This window comes from Scyliorhinus canicula, chromosome 6 (genome assembly GCF_902713615.1).
Source record: "Scyliorhinus canicula chromosome 6, sScyCan1.1, whole genome shotgun sequence".
Classification (NCBI taxonomy): domain Eukaryota; kingdom Metazoa; phylum Chordata; class Chondrichthyes; order Carcharhiniformes; family Scyliorhinidae; genus Scyliorhinus; species Scyliorhinus canicula.
Window position 1 is genome coordinate 177264386 of NC_052151.1, and position 21105 is coordinate 177285490.

The 21105-nt window shown below is 44.3% G+C and overlaps 1 protein-coding gene across 3 annotated transcripts in view; it reads left to right on the top strand.

Annotated features, from left to right (window-relative positions):
* The window catches only part of fzd3a (frizzled class receptor 3a), a 139044-nt gene extending 126543 nt beyond the window's left edge, over positions 1-12501 (top strand). For 2 of the 3 annotated variants that reach the window (XM_038800485.1, XM_038800486.1), the window contains 2 exons: positions 2690-2923; positions 9576-9786. In XM_038800485.1, the coding sequence (XP_038656413.1) occupies positions 2690-2923; positions 9576-9786 (445 nt within the window). Of the gene's footprint in view, positions 1-2689; positions 2924-9575 lie in introns of all 3 variants that reach the window. The other variant, XM_038800487.1, reaches the window with a different exon arrangement.
* Positions 12502-21105: the final 8604 nt, after the last annotated feature.

Genomic DNA, 21105 nt, shown 5'->3' on the forward strand with positions numbered 1-21105 from the left:
ACATTCGCCAATATTGCAAAAATACGTATTTATTTCACTGTGGATAGTTTGTTCTGCTGGCTGTGTGACTCTTATAGCTTTGTGAGGGGCCCTCTGGTCTCCGTGTCGGTCTCTCCCTAGGCTCCCCATTGGCATTTCCCTGGGGGTTGCCCCCTGTTGCCCCCCCCTCCCCAATTCTTGTCTGCTTTCTGTGGCCTTGATGGTCCACCCGCCCCCCCCCCCCCCCCCCCCCCCCCCCCCTCCTGCCCGTTCTCTCCGTTGTTGGCTTAGAACAGATCTTGGAACAGGCTGATGAATAGCCCCCATGCTTTGTGGAAGCTCTTGTCCGACCCTCGGATGGTGTAGTGATCTTCTCCAGATGGAGAAATTCCTATAGGTCTGCCAGCCAGTCTGCAGCTGTGGGTGGTGCCGCTGATCGCCAGTCAAGCAGGATTCTCCAGAGAGCGATTAGGGAGCAAATGCAAGGGTGTTGGCCCTCTTCCCCATGTGACGTGAAGGCCATCATGTGACTTTTAACACATCTGAAAATCCACCACTATACTCTGCCCGTTAAGTGCACACTTTATTCTCCTGGAACCAGTTCACAACTATTTTCTGCTCTTGATGGCCTGCTACCTTTCTTCTTTCCCAACCTGATAACTTCTAATCCTTAAACTGACTTTCTTGGTGAGGGTTGCCCTGGAGATTCCTCCTCCTAGTCAAAGCTATGTGAATATTGTAGCCTTGTTTAAATCCTTATGAACTTGGAATCTTCAATCTAAGCATGGTGAATAATAAAGGCAGTATTTTCTCTGCTTCATGGAAGCATCAGGAGAAGGCGTAGGCCATTGGGCCTCCTCAAACCTGCTCCACCATTCAACTAGATCATGGCTGATCTTCAAGCTTAATGCCATTTTCCTGCACTGTCACCATATCCCTCAAAATCTTTAGTATCTAGACATATTTTGGTCTGTCTCGAATATACTCTATGACTGAGCCTTCCTAACCCTCTGGGCTAGAGAATTCCAAAAGATTTTCTGAAGAAGAAATTCCTCTTCGTCTGGGCCCTAAATGGACCACCTCTTATAGATTCCCTACAGTGCAAAGGGAGCCATTCGGCCCATTCAAGTCTGCACCCGACCCTCCGAAAGAGAACCCTACCTAAGCCTACTTCCACCCCTTATCCCTATAACCCCACCTAACCGTCACATCTTTAGACTGTGTAAGGAAACTAGAGCACCCGGAGAAAACCTACGCAGACACCAGGAGAAAGTGCAAACTCCACACAGTCACCCAAAGCTGGAATCAAACCCGAGTCTCTGGCGCTGTGAGGCAGGAGAGCTAACCGCTGTGCCACCATGCACATGACCATGTCACCAGCTTATAGACCCCCACCTCACCAGGCAGGGGAAGTGTCCTTTCTGCATCACCTTGTCAAGCCATATAATAATTATGTATAAATAAAGCAAAATGCTTCAGATGCTGGAAATTTGAAATAAAAACAGGAAATGCTGGATTAATGTAGAAGCATCTGTGGAGAGAGAAACAAGTCCATATGACCCTTCTACAGAACTGAATTTTGTATGTTTCAATGAGATCACCTCCCATTTTTAACTCTAGAGAATATAGGTCCAGTCTCCTCAATCACTCCTCATGGTACAATCGTGCCATTACAAGGATCAACTTGGTGAACCTTCGTTGCACACTCTGTGGTCGTTCTTCCTTGGGAAAGGAGACCAAAACTGTACACAATGCACAAGCATGGTCTCACTAAGTCTCTGTACAGTTATGGCAAGATTTTTTTTACTCCTGTACCAAATCCTCTTGCAATAAAGGTCAAATCCTCTTGCAATAAAGGCCTATACCATAAAATTCCACATTTGAAACATGTCAGTGATAACTTTGATTAGAAACACTTTGTCAGAACTTATTTATGTCCTGAGCAGAAACATAGAAAATAGGAGTAGTAGACCATTCAGCCCTTCGAACCTGCTCCTCCAGTAAACATGATCATGGCTGATCGTTTATTTCCAGGGCTCTCCCCAGACCCCTTGGCATCTTTAGAGTCTTGAAATCTATCTATTTCCTTCTTAAATATATTCAGTGATTTGGCCTCCACACCTTTCTGTGGTAGAGAATTCCACAGGTTCACCATCTGAATGACAAAATGTCTCCTCCTCTCAGTCCTAAATAGACAACCCCATATCCTGAGACTGTGGCCCATTGTTCCTCCAGCCAGAGGAAACAATATCCCTGCATCCAGACTGTCCAGGCCCGCCAGAATTTTATGTTTCAAGAGATCCACTCTCATTCTTCTAAATTCCATTGAATACAGGCCCAGTCTCCTCAATCTCTCCTCCATTGGACAATCTTGCCAGTCCAGGAATCAGACTGGTGAATCTTGTTGCACTCCCTCTATAGCAAGTATAATCTTCTTTGAGTAATACTCCAGGTGTGGTCTCACCAAGGTTCTGTACAATTACAGCAATATTTTGTTATTACTGTACTCAAATCCTCTTGTAATAAAGTTCAACATATATGTTATATATCATAAAATTTCTAATTTCTGAATGTCAGAGTGGAGCTGGCAATTCGAAACCAATATTTAGTAAATGTTGTTTTGGGAAATGGGCAATACCTGAAGCCTAATAGTTCCCTTGAAATTGTCTTCCCTTTAATTGATCTTGGCTTCCTTCTTTTCTCCTGTCAGTTCTGTAAATGAGAGCCGTCAAGTACTGCAAGAACCCGAGTTTGCGCAGTCACTGCTAAGAGACCCCAACACTCCAATCATCCGCAAATCCCGAGGCACCTCTACACAAGGAACATCCACTCACGCCTCCTCGCAGCAACTTGCCATTATGGATGACCAGAGGAGCAAGGCCGGCAGTGTCCACAGTAAACTCAGCAGTTACCATGGTAGCCTACACAGGTCACGGGACGGCAGGTGAGCTAAACCATGACAACAACACCACAGCAAATCGCATGCAAGAGAGTCTTTTTTAAAATTAAGTATCAAATTGCAACTACATGTTCAGTCTGCATTATCCTATTAAACAACTAATTCTGGATTTCACATAGTCTGGTTAAACCAGAATTGATTTTTGATATTCAGGTATAAGGGTTAAGGGGAAAGGGTCAGGTGACAGCGGGCTGTGTCGTGGGTGAGTTGATGTGCTTCACAGCCCTTTACCAGTGCGATATCACGGGCAAGAGGCATCTCAACTGCAGAGATGTGAATTTGGACTAAAGGATCTATGAATGTTTCCTGTCAGCATTGTTTCACCGAGAGATGGGTGGGAGTAGAAAATATGAAGAGTCGCACAGTGTGCCCCTTAGAACATAGAACAGTACAGCTTGGAACAGGCCCTTCGGCCCTCGATGTTGTGCCAAGCCATGATCACCCTACTCAAACCCACGTATCCACCCTATACCCGTAACCCAACAACCCCCCCCCTTAACCTTACTTTTTAGGACACTACGGGCAATTTAGCATGGCCAATCCACCTAACCCGCACATCTTTGGACTGTGGGAGGAAACCGGAGCACCCGGAGGAAACCCACGCACACACGGGGAGGACGTGCAGACTCCGCACAGACAGTGACCCAGCCGGGAATCGAACCTGGGACCCTGGAGCTGTGAAGCATTTATGCTAACCACCATGCTACCGTGCTGCCCCTTGTTCTCATGTAAGTTGAAAAGTAGCAGAACTGAGAGGTGCAGCACCGGGGTTAGCTCAATTAGTACCCCCAAGGTGGCAGTTCTAATCCCCATACTGTCCACTGAGGTGTCAGTCTCATGGTGCATCCAGATGCAGCTGAGAAAGTATTTCACCCCAAAGCCTTTCTACCCTTAGTACTTCTAAAGAGCATACCCATCTGGACAGATCTGAACAGGTTGAGGCTCTTTACCTTGGAGAAGAGAAGGCTGAGGGATGGCCCTGAGGAGGCCTTTAAGATATGAATAGATTTTATATGATAGACATATAGAGGATGTTTCCACTTTCGGGTGAGACCAGAGCTAGGATACACACATATAATAGAGTCACTAATAAATTCCAAGGAAATTCAAGAGGGAATTCTTTCCCACACGGGTGATGAGAATGTGGAACTCTGCAACACACGAAGCAGTTGAAGCAAGTAGCGCAGAAGCATTCCGGGGAGCTAGATAAGCACAAGAAGGAGAAAGGTGGATATGCCCAGGGAAATAGATGAAGCAGAATCGGAGGAGGTTCATGTGGAGCGTAAATACTGACATGGACCAATTTAGCCCAATGACATGTTTCTGTGCTATAAATACTGCATCACGTAGTATTCTCAGTTAGCCAGATAATTATTTGTTGCAATTCAATCCAAGTTCAGCAACAGTAGAACATAATGCAATGTTCAGATACGAGTTCTAATGACCTTTATGCATTTTAAACTTGCTAGTCGATCTATGTAGAATGCTCGTAAACTTGCAAAGTGTTGATTGAAAAATATATCTCTGTCATGAACAATGTCATAGATTAACTGCTAAAGTAACATTGCTGATGTGGCACACAAGGAGCAGTAGACCGGGCTACAGAGAGGAAGCCCTGATGGCATCTTAAATGGGGAAACATTCAGGATTCAATGACCCCCTAACCCGGGACCAGTTTCTCAGCCATTTTCTTTAATAAACAGTTGATCAGAAACAAGTAGAATTAGTTTGGATGGAAGAGAAGAAAGCCTCTTTGTTTATAGGCCCACAAAATAGTTGGAGTATGGCAGAAATGAGTTAATAGGGAACTTTAATCTTCACATAGAATAATTTGGAGGAGTTGTTCCTAGAATGTATAAAAGAGCATTTTCTAGATCAGTATGTTGAGGACCAGGCTATTTTGGATTGTTGTGTGAGGAGCAGGGGACCTTAATGATCTTGGGGCAGCAGGGTAGCATGGTGGTTAGCATAAATGCTTCACAGCTCCAGGATCCCAGGTTCGATTCCCGGCTGGGTCACTGTCTGTGTGGAGTCTGCACGTCCTCCCCCTGTGTGCATGGGTTTCCTCCGGGTGCTCCGGTTTCCTCCCACAGTCCAAAGATGTGCGGGTTAGGTGGATTGGCCATGCTAAATTGCCCGTAGTGTCCTAATAAAAAAGTAAGGTTAAGGGGGGGTTGTTGGGTTACGGGTATAGGGTGGATACGTGGGTTTGAGTAGAATGATCATGGCTCGGCACAAAATTGAGGGCCGAAGGGCCTGTTCTGTGCTGTACTGTTCTATGTTCTATGTTCTATCTTGTAGTTTAGGGACCTTTAAGGAAGAGTGACCATAATATGATAGAATTTTATATCGAGCTTGAAAACAATTTGATTAAGTATAAAATTGGATCATAAATCTAAACAAGGTAAACTAGGTAGGAATGGGGTTGGCGGGCGGGAGGGGGGGGGGGGGGGGGGGAGTTGCTTAAGGTAGATTTGAAAACTTCTAGAACGATTTAATGCCCAAAAGTCAAGAATCCCATTTTGGGTGCCAGTGGGGTGTTTCTCAGTACCTGCAACGCCAAGATCGACCCTGCTATCAAATGGGGCTCTTTTTCAGTGAGGAACCTGCCGAGGCCACCTGGACACTTGACATCGCCAGCCTGGCACCCTGACAGTACCACTTGGACACCCTGGCAGTATCCAGTATTGTCGCATCACCGGGTTGGATGCGAAGAGGCCGTCCGATCACAATCTACCTTAAAAGACAGACATAGCAATGGCTAGCATCTAAGGAATTGATACCTAAGTTGCGATGAATACACTCCTTTAAGGCACACAAAACACAATGGTCAAGTTGTGGCTAACACATAGTTAAAAGATGGTATTGGATCAAAGGAAGAGCTTATTGCCAAAAAGAGTGTCCAGCCCGAGAAGCCTGGGGAGATTTTAGAATTCAACAAAGGAGGACCCAGAAATCAATTAGGAAAGAAGAAAGGGAACAGACTAGCAAACGGCATAAAAGGAGTTTGTAAGTGTTTCTGTAGGTATGTAAATAAGAAGAGATTATTGAATATAAACATGGCCCCATTAGAATCAGAGACAGGTGAAATTATAATGAGGAATAAGGAAATGGCAGAGACTTTTAAAAATAGTGTTTGTATCTGTCTTCACAACATAAGGCACAAAAACATTCTGAAAGTAATGGAGAAACAAGGGAAGAATGAAGAACTTAAAGAAATCTGTTTCAGTGGAGAAATGGTATTTAAAGGCACTCTGGAAATCAATCATATGGACTTGATGACCTTGGATTTTAAAATAAATAGCTGCAGTGATAGTGGATGCATTGGTTTAGATCGTCCAGAATTCCTTGGACTCTGGAACAGTTCTCAAGGATTGGAGGGTAGCAAATAGAACCCAACTATTTATTTATTTATTTATTTATTTTTTATAAATTTAGATTACCCAATTATTTTTTCCAATTAAGGGGCAATTTAGCGTGGCCAATCCACCTACTCTGCACATTTTTGGGTTGTGGGGGCGAAACCCACGCAGACACAGGGAGTACATGCAAACTCCACACGGACAGTGACCCAGAGCCGGGATCGAACCTGGGACCTCAGCGCCGTGAGGCGGTTGTGCTAACCACTAGGCCACCGTGCTGCCCCGAACCCAACTATTTATAAAAGAAAGAAGAGGAAACAAGGAACTGGAAGTCAGTTGACCTAACATCAGTAGAAGGCAAGCTGCTAGAATCTATTACTAAGGATGTGGTAATGGAACTTAGAAAATCATAATATGATTAACCAAAGTTTTCAAATTTATGAAAGGGGTATCATGTTTGACAAATCTGTTCACTGTCCGAGGAGGTAACTCATTAGGTGGAAGGAGGAATCAGTGGGTGATGTATATTTTATACACACTGGTATTGAGGTGATATGAGCTTTGACAAAGCATCATTGTCATGTGAGTGTCCCTTTAAGAAAGGTTTTTGTCTTATCACATGGCTTCAGTGATGTCATTGTGGGGGTCGAGCTGGGCTGTGGCTGTGTGAGGGTTTTATTTTCACTTTCAGATTTGACTGTTGTGGACTCAGACAGGGAACAGAAGTGTTTTGGCCTGTCTCTCTCTATTTTCATTTAAAATATCTGTTCCAGTAAAAAAAAAAATGGATTATAGCCACCTGCTGTATAGTTATAGCTACCTGCTGGATATAGTTTGCTTTGCGGAAGGGTTTAAACCTGCTGGTGAGACGGGGTCAGAATCTCAGGGAAAGACCGTCTTCTTCAAGTGAGAATGTGGAGTGCTAGGCCACGCCCTTGAAGAGGAGCCTTTGGTTTATTGGATTTTGTTACTGAATTGAAACAATTAACAGGGAATTCATCAAGTGTTATACATAGATTACTGTAGTTGTGTGGGGTCTTTATGTCTGTAATTGATAAAAAAATCTTGCTGTTTGTTTATATATAAATGTTAACTAAGCTATTAGAATAAATCTTATTTTGATTAAAGTGTCTAGGAAGATTGTTGAATCAAACCTGAAGGGTTCTTGTGCTCATCCTAGCCAAATTCAACAAAATGTTATAGGTCAGGTTAACTCCATAATATACTTTGGAGTTTCTGAACCCTGGCCCATAACATCATCCCGACTCTGAACGTTAGTTTCCTTCTCTCTACACAGATGCTGTCAGACCTACTGAGATTATCCAGAATTTTTCTGTTTTTGTTGAGGTGTTATGAGTATGGTTTAAGGATTTGGTTAATGGACAGAAAACAGAGTAGGAGTAAACAGGTCGTTTTTAAGGTTAGCAGACTGTAACTTCTGGGGAACTGCAAGGAGTACGTGAGCCTCCGCTATTTACATTGGTGTTTTAAGCGAGAGGACTGAGTGTAACTCATCAAAGTTTGCTGATGATATAAATTTACATGGAAGGCAGCACGGTGGTGCAGTAGATTAGCAATGCTGCCTCATGGCACCAAGGTTCCAGATTTGATCCCGGCTCTGGGTCACTGTCCGTGTGGAGTTTGCACATTCTCCCCTTGTTTGTGTGGGTTTCGCCCCCACTACCCAAAGATGTGCAGGCTAGGTGGATTGGCCATGCTAAATTGCCCCTTAATTGGAAAAAATGAATTGGGTACTCTAAATTTATAAAGGAAAAAAAAAAAGTTACATGGAAAAGGAAGATAGCGAGGAGGCTAAAGGGATTATAGATGGGTTGGGTGAGTGGACAAGAACACAGCGGACAGAATACAAAGTGATTAAATTATATATTTGTGGAGGAAAAATTAAAGAACAGAATATTTTTGAATGGTGGGTGAGAGATTGGGAAATATTTCCATTCAAAGGCACCTGCATGATCTTGCATATGAATTGTAGAAATTTAACATGCAGGAATAGCAAGCAATTAGGAAGATCTGTGGTATGTTAGCTTTTGTACAAAGAAATTAGATGAAGGAATAGAGAAGTCTTACCAATTATACAGAGCATTTGTGAGACTACATCTGGAATACTGTATGCAGTTTTGGTCTCCTGTAAAGACGAATATACTTGCCCTGGAAGGAGTGAAACAGATTGTCCTACGAGGTGAGATTGAGTAGACCAAGACTATATTTCATGGAGTTTAGAACAATAAGAGGTGATTTAATTGAAACAACTAATAGGGACTTGACAGGGTAGATGCTGAGAAAATGTTTCCCTGACTAGCGAATCTAGAACATGGGATCACAATCTCAGAATAAGGTTCTGCCATTTAGCTGAGATGAGGAGGAATCTTTGCAATTCTGTACCCTGGAGAGCTATGGATGCTCTATCGCGAATGTACTCAATGGCTCAGGTCAGTAGATTTTTGGGTACTTAAGGAATTAAGGAAATTGGAGTGAGAAACAGATCAGCTATGATCTTATTGAACGGTAGAGCAGGTTCAAAGGGTGAAATGATGTACTTCAGCTCCAATACCTTGTGTTCTAGAACAGGAAAGTCCATCTCTGATGTCGGCTTGGCCATGTTGGTAGCTCTCTGCTTATCCTCAGCCCCGAGAAGGGTGTACATACAGACATTGTGGAGGGCAAAGCCAGGGCGGTTTATGAGGGCCCATATGATGGAATAGTCTGCAACATTCACAGAGGTTTATGCATGATATATGGCCAACAGCAGAAGTGAGTGACTGGGAGAGGAGATAATTGGAGAAAGATTAAAGGACTACAGTAATTACATTTTTGAAATTCTGCTTGCATCACAATATCAGAATACTGTCTTCTTAAACAAAATATATTTCACAAACAAAAGCCCAGGATCCTGTCAACACAGTCCAACTGTGAGAGAGAGCGAGTGCAGAATTAATTTGGAGGGTTGTAATTAACATGGCATTTGGGTGTAAACATCTGTAGGCCACAAAAGGGCAGAACTGGGGTTGGTGCAGCATTTTTGATGTGCAGGGAGAATGTTAGTTGAGGTTTGGAGGTCCACTGCTCAGTAGCAATCGTTGGGTCCAAAAACCCATGCTACAATTCTGAGTCACTGCTCAAACAGGAGACTAACACTGAAACACCTTGGTTTGTGGTCTGGATTCTCTCTAGTATATGATGTTTTATAAATACTTTGAAATACTAACCTGCTGCCATGTGCTGGTTAATGAAAATTCGACTGTTGTTTTTATTAGATATACACCGTGCAGCTTCAGAGGTCTGGATGAACGTTTGGTACATGGTAGTCTGCCAAGGCTCAACGACCAATCCCGACAAAGCAGCCTACACCGCCTGAATGACCAGTCCCGACAAAGCAGTATCAGGGACCTGACTAATCCAGCAACCCACATCACTCATGGTACCAGCATGAACCGGGTCATTGAGGAAGACTGCACAAGTGCCTAAACAAAGCCTCTTATCCAAGGCAAAGTGAAGGGGGCACACCTTTTAACAGAAGACAGGTTACAAAGTTACAAAGCATTTGGAAGAGGGAGCTCCTTTTCTGACACACTATGATAGGTCAGCAATTGAGAAATAAATATTAGGTCGTATTAATTGCAATCTCATCCGGTGCCACTAGTGCCGCCAAGGAGATTTAAATGGTTGCTGACACAAATGTGGCTGAAGTCTTCTTTGGAACAACACAAGTTTAGCTGCAATACAACTGTGGAAACAAGTGTGCAAAGACAAAAGAGAAGGAAGCTCAAAGCTGAGCTTGGCTTCTCATTCCTGACATTCTGCCATTGGCTCTGGCTTGTCTGTAAAACAGACGGAATAAGGAAGCTTGAACTCCTCTTCAAGACTGATGATTATCCTTAAAATTTAAAACCTCTCTTTTTTATATAGCATTGTTCCGGCATCTTTAAATGAACGTGTACATTTCTATTGCAGAATTTGACTCCATACTGTTGTCTACACGTTGGTCACAAGGATCATTGCTTTGAACTATTTTTATTAGGTTTATGGCAGATTTGGCAAGGACATTAATAATAAGCCTATTAGTTTTCAGGACTCCCATCTCCAAGGGATTAAACCCTGTTGTTAGAAACATGGTATTAAAGTAATGATAAAATGGTGTGTAAATGTTGTATTAACTTGAAATTAGGTACGTTTTGTAGAGGGGCTGATGCAAAGTTTTTGTTATTTGTGTCAGCTACTTGCGAAGCTACCTCAAGGTGGCCCTTCTACTATCTGTCCAATTGGTCTATTAACAGATGAGGCAGCTATATAGGCTATCACTGGTGCATTTCTGTTTTGGTTGAATATGCATTGCTGAAGAGGGCTGATGTTGGAGAGAGTTATGGTCCGAAGTGTGCATTTAGGGATGAGCAATAATAGCTGGCCTTGCTAGTGATGCTCACATCTCATGAAAGAACAAAAAGAAATGGTGGGGAGAATTATACTAGGTGGGGGTTTGATCTGGAACGTGTCACTAGAGTGAAGTGCAGATTGCACTCATCTCAACGGTATGTTATGCCAGTTGCTGAGGGAGCTTAATAGTTCCGGAGTGGTATTGCCCCCACCCAGCTCTGACATCCACTTCAAAAGGAAAGATGTAATTTGGACAAATGGATTCTACTGCTGCTGGAAGCTCCACCAGAGGTTTGTTCGTTTGTTGCTTTTTCAACCAAAATTATTCCTTGCTGATAGTAGTATCTATCCAATACACCTTCAATTAAAGTTTGCCTGGAATGAACTGAAACAGGATTTTAAAAAGTGAAATCGCCCTGCAATTATCTTTCCTGCCGACTGTTTATCTGAACCTCAGTCCAAAAAGGTGCTTCCAAACACTCACCAGTATTTTCACAAGGTCTTTGCTGTGTAACTAAATACCACATGAATTTTGTACCAAAAATATTCACCTAGTATTCCACTGATTGCAAAGGCCAATGAAGGCTCTAAGACACATACAATACTTGTTTCATCCACAAGTAAGTGGCACCTCTTGAGTTAGAAGGTAATGGGTTCAGGCTCCATTCCAGAATCTTGAGTATAGGATCTAGGCAGTACTGAGAGGATGCTGTACTGTCAGAGGTGCTATCTTTCAGTTGAGACATTAAACCATGTGTTCCTCCTCAGATGGACAGGAAGAAATCCCATGGTACCATTCCAATATTTCCTCCACAACATCACTAGTTTCTGATGTTTGTGAGATCTTGTGTGCAAACTGGCTGCTGCATTTCCTACATTACAACAGTGATTACACTTCAAGTCCTTAATTGGCTGTGAAGTGTTTCAGGATACCCTGAGGTTGTAAAACGTATTGCAGCAATACTAGTTCATTTGTTCTAAGCAATCTGATTACTTTAATGGAAATTTCTCACGCTGCCTTGTATCACCCTGCATGATAACTTAGGGGTGCAGCAATGTCATTCCTTTGTGACTTGGGCTGGATAGTGGTGCCTCTCACACATGTATTGTAGAAATATTGGTTACAGCAACGAAGGAAGCTATTTGGCCCATCTTACTAGCTCTCTAAGAGCTACTCCCCAAGTCCCACTCCATGGCCTTTTCGCTATAGACTTATTATTTCTCTTCAGATAATTATCCAATTCCCCTTTGAAAGCATTGATTGTATCTGCCACACCATAAGGAATGTGTTCCAGATCCTTACCATTCCCTGGGTTAAAACGTTTTTCCGCATGTCACCTCTGATTCTTTTGCCAGTCACTTTAAATCATGATGACCCTTCTGCTGACGAGGACGGTTTCTCGTTATTCATTCTGTTCGGGCCCCTCATAATTTTGTTTCCATCCAGCAAATCTCCTCTCAACCTTCTCTTCAAAAGAACAGCCCCAGCTTCACCAACCTAACCACGTAACTGCATTCTCGGCGATCTTTTCTCTCCGATGCTTTCATATTCTCATTGAAGTGTAGCATTGAGACTGAACCACTGGCCGCTCAGTGGTTGATCTGGAGGTTTGGGAGTGCCTGGCCTCCCACATTTATTCTCCTTTGTAGGACCTCCTTCCTAATCCTCCGGCTCTTCCCTCCCCAAACAAACGCCATGATTAGTTTGTCGGCAGCATGGTGGCGCAGTGGGTTAGCCCTGCAACCTCACAGCGCCGAGGTCCCAGGTTCGATCCCGGCTCTGGGTCACTGTCTTTGTGGGGTTTGCACATTCTCCCCGTGTTTGCGTGGGTTTCGCCCCCACAACCCAAAGATGTGCAGTCTAGGTGGATTGGCCACGCTACATTACCCCTTAATTGGAAAAAATTAATTGGGTACTCTAAATTTTTTTTTTTTTTAAATGATTAGTTTGTCCACTGTGGTGAAAAGGTTCTTTGGGATGTAAATTGGGAGGGGTCCGAACAGGAAGAGGAACCTTGATTGTCTACACTCTCCTTGCCAGGGAGAGTGGGAGTGAGTCCCACCTGTGCAGGTCCTTTTTAACTTCCTCCACCAGATTCGTCAGGATCACTGTCCAGTCGTGGGTTATTTGGATCCCCAGGTAATTTGGTCTGGGCCAGTTGAGTGGCAGATTCCATAGTCCTGCTACTCCCCCCTTCGGATCCACAGAGAAGATTTTGCTCTTACTCGGGTTAAGTTTGTAACCTGAGAATGCTCCAAACTCGTTTAGAGTTTCATAATCCCTTCCATGTTGGCCAGGAGGTTTGAGATGTAGAGGAGCAGGTCCGCATAGAGTGAGACTTTATGCTGTCTCCCCTTTGGATACTCGCCATCCCTTCGCTGCTCTGAGAGGGATTGCCAGAGGCTCAATTGCCAGGGCAAACAGTGGCGGGGACAATGGGCATCCCCACCTCGTGCCTCTGTGCAGCCGGAAGTATGCAGGGCTGGTGGTGTTTGTTCATATACTCGTCATGGGAGCGCTGTATACATAGTTTCACCCACGAGGTGAACCCTGACCCAAACCCAAACCGTTCCAGTGCCTCTGGGATGTTCTCTCCCCGGATGGGTTCAGCAGGTGGCTGATTTTTGCTGTTAGCTATCTACCCTTGACAAAGCCCGTCTCATCTTCCGTTACTACCTCTGGCATGCAGCTCTCCACCCGCCTCGCTAGCGCTTTCGCCAGATTCTTGGCATCTGTATTATGGAGTGAGATGGGTCTGTAAGACCCACACTTTGTTGGGTCTTTGTCATTTTTGGGGTCAGTGATATCGAGGCCTGAGCCATCGTTGGTGGTAGGGTTCCCATCGATTGGGAGTCAGTGAACATTTCTTGTAGGTGTGGGTCCAGTTCTGGCGCAAATCATTTACTTATTTATTTATTTGGGGTTTTTTTTAATTTAGAGTAACCAATTTTTTTTCCCAATTAAGGGGCAATTTAGCGTGGCTACTTCCCTACCCTGCACGTCTTTTTGAGTAGTGGGGGTGAGACCCACGCAGACACGCGGAGAATGTGCAAACTCCACACAGACCGTGACCCAGAGCCGGGACCGAATCCAGTCCTTGGCATCCTGAGGCAGCAGTGCTAACCACTGCGCCACCATGCCACAACAAATTATTTATAAAGGGCCGCCGGAAATCCTTTCGGCCCTGGTGCCTTCCCTACCTATGTGGAGTTGATGCTCTCCATGACTTCCCTCCATTCTAACGGTGCTTCCAGACACCATCTCCTATCTTCCCCCACAACCGGCATGTCCAGTCCATCAAGGAACCACTTCATCTTCAAGTCCCCCTCCGGGGGCTTGGAGGTATACAGCTCTCGGTAGAAGGTTGAGAAGGCCTCATTAATCTGCTCTGGCGCTGCGACTAGTTTGCTGCACTTTTGCTTTACCTTAGCTATTTCTCTCGTGGCTGCCTGCTTTTTCAGCTCGTGAGCCAGCAGGTGGTTGGCTTTGTCTCCATGCTCACCGTGTCAGGTGGAGTTGGTGTACTGCGACTCCAGTGGAGAGCAGGTCAAAGTCCATTTGTAGCTTTTTCCTCTCCACCAGTAGTTCAACAGTCAGGGCCATGGAGTACCGGCGATCCACCTCCAGACTGTTGCCTTTTGTCCTCTTCTTCCTATCTTTGAGCACCCTGTATGCAATAATTTCCCCCCATAGTGGGCAGCATGGTAGCATAGTGGTTAGCACAGTTGCTTCACAGCTCCAGGGTCCCAGGTTCGATTCTCGGCTAGGTCACTGTCTGTTCAGAGTCTGCGCATTCTCCCCATGTCTGCGTGGGTTTCCTCCAACAGTCTAAAGATGTGCCGGTTAGGTGGATTGGCCATGCTAAATTGCCCTTTGTGTCCAAAAAATGTTAAGTGGAGGTTATGGGGATAGGGTAGATACGTGGGCTTCAGTCGGGTGCTCTTTTTAAGGGCCGGAGCAGACTCGATGGGCTGAATGGCCTCCTTCTGCACTGTAAATTCTACAATTATCACTGCCTTCAGCACCTCCATGAAGGTGGAGGGTGAGACCTCCCCATTCTGGTTGCAGGTTACATACCCGTCGATGCCTCGTGATATCCGTTGACAGAATCTCTTACCGGCAATGAGGGCTTAATCTAGCCTTCATGGGGCACGTTGAGTCTGGCCTGTCTCCCACTCACATCTACATAATGTGGAGGGTGATCAGAGATTACGATTGCAGAGTACTCTGCTCCTATTATCTCTGGAAGTACCGATTTCTCCACTACGAAGAAGTTGATTCTAATGTAGACTCTGTGGACCTGGGAAAAGAAGAACTCCTCCTCTCTCGGGTGCGTGAACCTCCATAGGTCCACTGTCCCCATTTGCCCCATGAAGGCTTTCAGCTCTCTCACCATGCTTGATAGTTTTCCCGCTTTGTGGCAGGATCTGTCCGTCCGTGAGTCCTGTAAACAATTGAAGTCTCTCTCTTTCACCCCCACCACCACCCCACCCCCCAAGTATAATTAATTAATCATTGGGAATCTATGTTGGGGGTTTCTGCCATGGTTTTCTTCATGAATTCCGCGTCTTCCCATTTGGGAGTGTACATGTTTACAAGGACCACTGGTGCCCCATCCAGGACAACACTAACCATGACATACCATCGCCCTGGGTCTGTAACCATCTTTGTCACTGTAAATGCGTCCTCTTATTGAGGGGTAAGGCAACCTTCGAGCCTTTGTCCTGTAACATAATACTAGTATATCTGGCCTACCCAGTTCTGTCTTGCCCTCAGTCATCCTTCTCCCTCAGGTGCGCCTCTTGGAGGAAGATCACATCGGCCTTAAGACTTTTCAAATGGGTGAAGACTCTTTATCTTTTCACTGGGCCATTAAGTCCCCTGACGCTCCAGGTGACTATTGTGATGGGGGGTTTCTGTCCCCTAACTCCTCCCCCTGCAGGGTCAAACATACTTACATCCTGGATGCACTCCAGGGTTTCCTTCAGTTTGGGGGCAATCCAAGAAGGCCGTTGTCCCCAAACTCACCTTGTGGATTCACACCTGCAATCTGGGGTCTCCCTTTGTTCAGGGGCCATCCAAGATGGCTGTTGTCACCATACTCTCCTTGTGGTTGTGCTCCTACACTCCAGGTGTCCTTTTGTTTGTGGACCATCTAAGATGGCCATTCGTGGTGTTCTTGTTCCTGCTGTCCCTTCCTTCCTCCCTCCCTTCTACCTGCTGATTCCCCCCGTGGGACTGTCTTACCCCCCCCCCCCCCCCCCCCCCCATTCTGCCAGGCACTTTATCCCTTAGAGGAGCTGTGCTGCAGCCTCCTTCCCATTTCCCCATTATTTAATGTGCTAGCCTCTGATCTTTACCTTTCCCCACCTCTCCCATTTCTGCACCTTACCACTCACCCCCTCCTTCTTGGGACTTGTAACAGACTGAAAACGAGGCGGCCTTACCCTGCGAATTGTCCGTTAAAGTTCGTTCTCACTGCTGCTGCCTTTCCAGTCCATCCCTGCACACAAATCGTCCGCTTCAGCCGGTGCGGTGAAATAATGTTCTTTTCCTTGAAAGGTTACTCATAGCTTTGCTGGGTACAGCATCCCGAACTGTGCCTTGTTCTTATACAAGGCCGCCTTGGCTGCATTGAATTCAGCCCTGCGCTTGGCCAGGTCTGCCCCAATGCCCTGGTATACCTGGATCAAGTATTCCTCCCATTTCCAGGACCAAGTATGACTCGCTCAGTTCAGGATCATCTCTCTATCCTGGTACCAGTGTAGCTTTGCAATGATGTCCCGTGGCTCCTCTCCCAGCTTTGGCCTCGGTCAGAGTCAACTGTGGGCTCTGTATATCTCTGGAGGTTTAGGGAAGTTCTCCCCCCCCCCCCCCCCCCCCCCGACTAGTTTACCAGCATCTGGGGCACTTACTCCATGGGATTCCTGCCCTAAATACCCTCTGGTAGGCCCACAATGCAGAAGTTATTGTGGCGCAATTGGTTCTCTTAATCCTCTACGTTCCCCTGAGTGTTGCTTGCGTCGCCACCAACCTTTCCACCTCCATCCCCAATGAGGCCACTCGGTTGCTTCTTTTTCCAGCTCCCTTATCGGCACATCCTGCGCCTCCGACCGTTGCTCCGTCTTTTCCAGCACCTCCTTGAAGGGGGCAAGGGCAACCGTGACCGCTGCCTTCACCGTTGCCATCATCTTCAGCTGAATAGTGTCTCTGTGCTTTAGGAGCACCTATGTTAGGAGCTTCATCCACTGGTTTATTGGTGGGTCAGTGACCCGGCCCACTCAGTTGCAAACCGCTCCATCTGGCTCCATGTGTTCGCTGTCTCGATCTTTCTCTCCACACTCTCGCTACCTCTCCTCAGCTTTTTAAATTGTTCGGTTCACGGGCATCTCTCTGCATCTGTGGTGATCTATTAGCTGCCCTTTTACTATTTATGTGCCCAAAGACATTTGATTCTCTATTACATTGGTTGTCAGTCTCATCTTTCCTCTCATTGCTCTTCCTACTTTTTTCACTTTCCTTTTGAGCTTTCTTTATTCAGCCTGGTTATCATTTGTATTGTAAAATTAACATCTGTCATAATAATCTTTATTATTGTCACAAGTAGGCTTACATTAATACTGTAATTAAGTTACTGTGAAAAGCCTCTAGTCACCACATTCTAGCACCTGTTCGGGCACCCTATTCAGAATGTCCAATTAACCTAACAAGTCTTTCGGGACTTGTGGGAGGAAACCGGAGCATCCGGAGGAAACGCACGCAGACACGGGGAGAATGTGCAGACTCCACACAGGCAGTGACCCAAACCGGGAATCGAGCCTGGGACCCTGGTGCTGTGAAGCAATAGTGCTAGCTGCTGTGATGGCCAATGTCCCTCCCCCTCTCCTTACCCCTTTTTTTGCTTCTTACCCTCTCTCTCGCCACCCGGGGGCCTCTGATTTTGTTTGCCTTACCTTTCCTCCTTGTGGGTTGTACTTAAAATATCTCCTCTTTAAAGGCAGTCCATTGTTGAATTATAGTTTTACCTGACAATCTTTGATTCCAATTTACCTGGGCCATATCTGCTCTCGTCCTATAAATTCCTTCTACTCTGGATTGCTCCTTGTCCTTTTGGCATTGCTAACCAAAACCCTAAACCACTCTGATCATTGTATCTTAAATATTCCCCTCCAAGTAATCCACTTGATCCAGAATCTGACCCTGCAATCCTTCCTTTCTCAGTGGACTGGAAACACACTGCTGCAGAAAAGTCTTCTGAACATATTCCCCCTCTCTGCCCTTAACTCTGTATTACTATCCCATTCTACTTTCGAATGATTAAAGTTCCCATTATAACTATACTATTGATTTGGCACTTGTGTAATTTCTTTACCATTTTGTTCTTCGGCCATTATTGTTCTCTATTATTGACACACCATCATACTTCTCATCTCTCTTTCTACCTACATCATAGGACTGATATGCACTAAGACTGCTGGCTGGTATTCCTCCCCCTTTGGAGTCCTTTGTAACCACTCAGTGACTTATTCAGAATGAGATGTGCTCAGGGGTTTCCTGAACTACATACCTGGGTCCTCCTGGACTGCCTGATGGTCATACATACCCTATCTGCCTGCAAATCCTTAAGCTGGAGAATGAGAAGTGAGAATGTCATGAAACATGCTATCCACAAGACGCCAGCTACTGCTAAAGGGCCAGATTATGGAGCTCAAGCTGCTCCAGCTGACAACAGTTTCTGTGATTGTCGGTAACTCACAAGAAGCATCCTAGAGGTCCTAACCCCTTGCCTTTTTCAGTCTCGCTGAGATCATTTGGATGAGGTGAGATTGATTTCACAGTAAGGTGAATGGAGAGCACAATCATTTTAATTGATTAATTGGTGCAACTGAACTCCAAGTAAATATTCAAAATAAAGATCACTTATTGTTTGATTTAAACAACAGGTCTCCAAACTGTTCTCTGGTATTCCAGAAAGAGTAAATTCAAAAATCTCAGTCTGAAAATTTGAATTGAGTTTAATGACTTTTTCCTCCTCCAAGCATATCACTAACCTCCTTCATGCGTGGTCTAACTGTTTGTGAAGTCTTCTCCACATTCATTGGTTTCCTTCAGGTCACACCTTCTGTTGGAATTGCTAAATATTAGTATCTTTATTTCCTCCATAACATTTGGTGAAGACTAAATTTACTGCGTCTACCTGTTTAACCTCTAGCTTATTTATCAACCTTATTGTCCTCAAAATCTTCACTGGCCTCCAGAAATGTGTTACAAATATTTAAATTGCTAAAGCTGCCCTAATGTTTGATCTTTTCTGACCACCCGGAAGGAATACAACGTAAAGCAGAATAGAAAAAGCAACTCCTCACTCACCTTGATTATCCCAACGTCTTTCTATTGCAACATTTCTGCTCTATTGATATTACCAAGCTTTATATTCCTCTGTACTTTTCCCTTGTTCTTGCAAAGTTCTATAAACAGTATCCTATGTACTCTTATAATTTCCTACAGTCAATACTTCAAAGTACATATTTATCGCAGTCTCTGGCTCTCATTTCCCAGTACTTTGACTCGGGAACTTCTTACCTCTCTACGACTGTGTCAATCTTTAGACTTCCCAAACCCAAACTTTGCTTTGTCTAGCATAGAAAAATTTCAAAGGAAGGGGATAACTAATTCCGTCCATTTCACACCTCCCTCACCCCCCAAAAGTAATTCTAATCTCAATCCTAGTAGGTGACGGCATGTTGCAAGGCGTGTAAACAGGAAACGATATGGGACTGAACAAAATTTCAATATCAGGGCTTCGTAAAGAATCAAAATAGTCAAAAGAATCCCATAAAGATTGAGAAAATGTAAGTTTTTCTGTTGTAATTTGTAATTTAAAGTTATTCTGGGGCAATTGTAATGTCTGCACTTGATTTGATTTATGTGAAGCACTGGAACAAATGGTTGTATTATTCACAATGCCACCTGGTGCTGGTTTTGTTGACGCTGATTAATTGTTGAGTTATGGTGAAAACAGTTGCTGGTATTAACTTACCTTTGCCGATTTCTACCCCTTTGTTACTCAGCAGCTCCAATTGGAAGCCACTGGGTGCACGGCACCTGCCCCGAGGCTGATTCGGTAACAGGGACAAACTGTTAATTTTTTTAAATCAGAAGTCACAAACCTGTTGCCCATTACTACTTGTGCTCATTCTCCCACTTTGTGCAGTTAGCACATCTGGCTTCAAGTCGCCTGTCATTTCTGGAACAGATTAGCAATGCTAAAACTATGCTGCTGGCCTGACTACCACCCTCAATCAAATCAGAGTGATGGGCTGACACACAGTAGCTGCCACCAGCACCTTCCTGGTTTGAGGCAGCAACTCTAAGCCATGTTCTAGGAGTTTGTTACTCCTGACAGCAAAATTGTTTGGTTGCTGAACACCATCGACTTTACCATCAGAAGCAACTCTGTGGAAGAAAGGGGACATCAGTTGGGCTGTGTCCACTAAAATGTGCTGGGAAGGAGTACCTGAGGAAGGAGCAGTGCTCCGAAAGCTAGTGTTTGAAACAAACCTGTTGGACTTTAACCTGGTGTTGTAAGACTTCTTACTGTGCTCACCCCAGTCCAACGCCGGCATCTCCACATCAACACTAAAATGGCAAAGGAGAAAATACTTGTAACTTGCACTCGCACCATAAAGAACCTTCTTGTTTACATTAGAATTGTGTTCAGATGTTTAGTTTCAGTAAGTCTTTTTTTCAGTTTTTAGCACTTTAACTGTGATTGTATAGATGTGAGATGTAGCAGTTGTAAATTAGACTTTTTTTGAGAACAGTAAATTTTTAATAAAATAATAAAATCATGATTTCCTGTTGTATTGTGTGATTCCAATCATTTATCAGTTTCTTTTAGTTGAATTTTAATTTTTAACCTAATCTTGTTACAGTGTTTGGTTTTTGTACATACTAGTTTGACAGTTCAGAACAATTCATTAAAATTCAGTTTTTTAAAAATACTGCATTTATATTCAAAAGTTATTAAGTGTTTCAAAAGTTGATTTGCACAAATGTACTCAAATGTTTGCACAAAATGACAGAGGCAGAAGAGACATCCATTCTTATGCTGTTAGTCCTGATGTAAAAAATATATTTTTGTTGCATGAGATGTAGCTGGATTTTTAATGTCATACTAAGTTCATTATTGCTGCTAAACATCTGCACTGGCCTGAATGAGAAATGTCATATTTAGTAACTGTCATATACTATTTTATTAAGGAAGGTTTGTTTGAAATGTTATCCTACTACAAAAGAACATAAGAACTAGGAGCAGAAGTAGATAACATGATTCATCAAGCCTGCTCTACCATTCAATATGATCAAGGCAGATCCATTTTCCCACCTGCTCCTCGTATCCCTTAATTCCC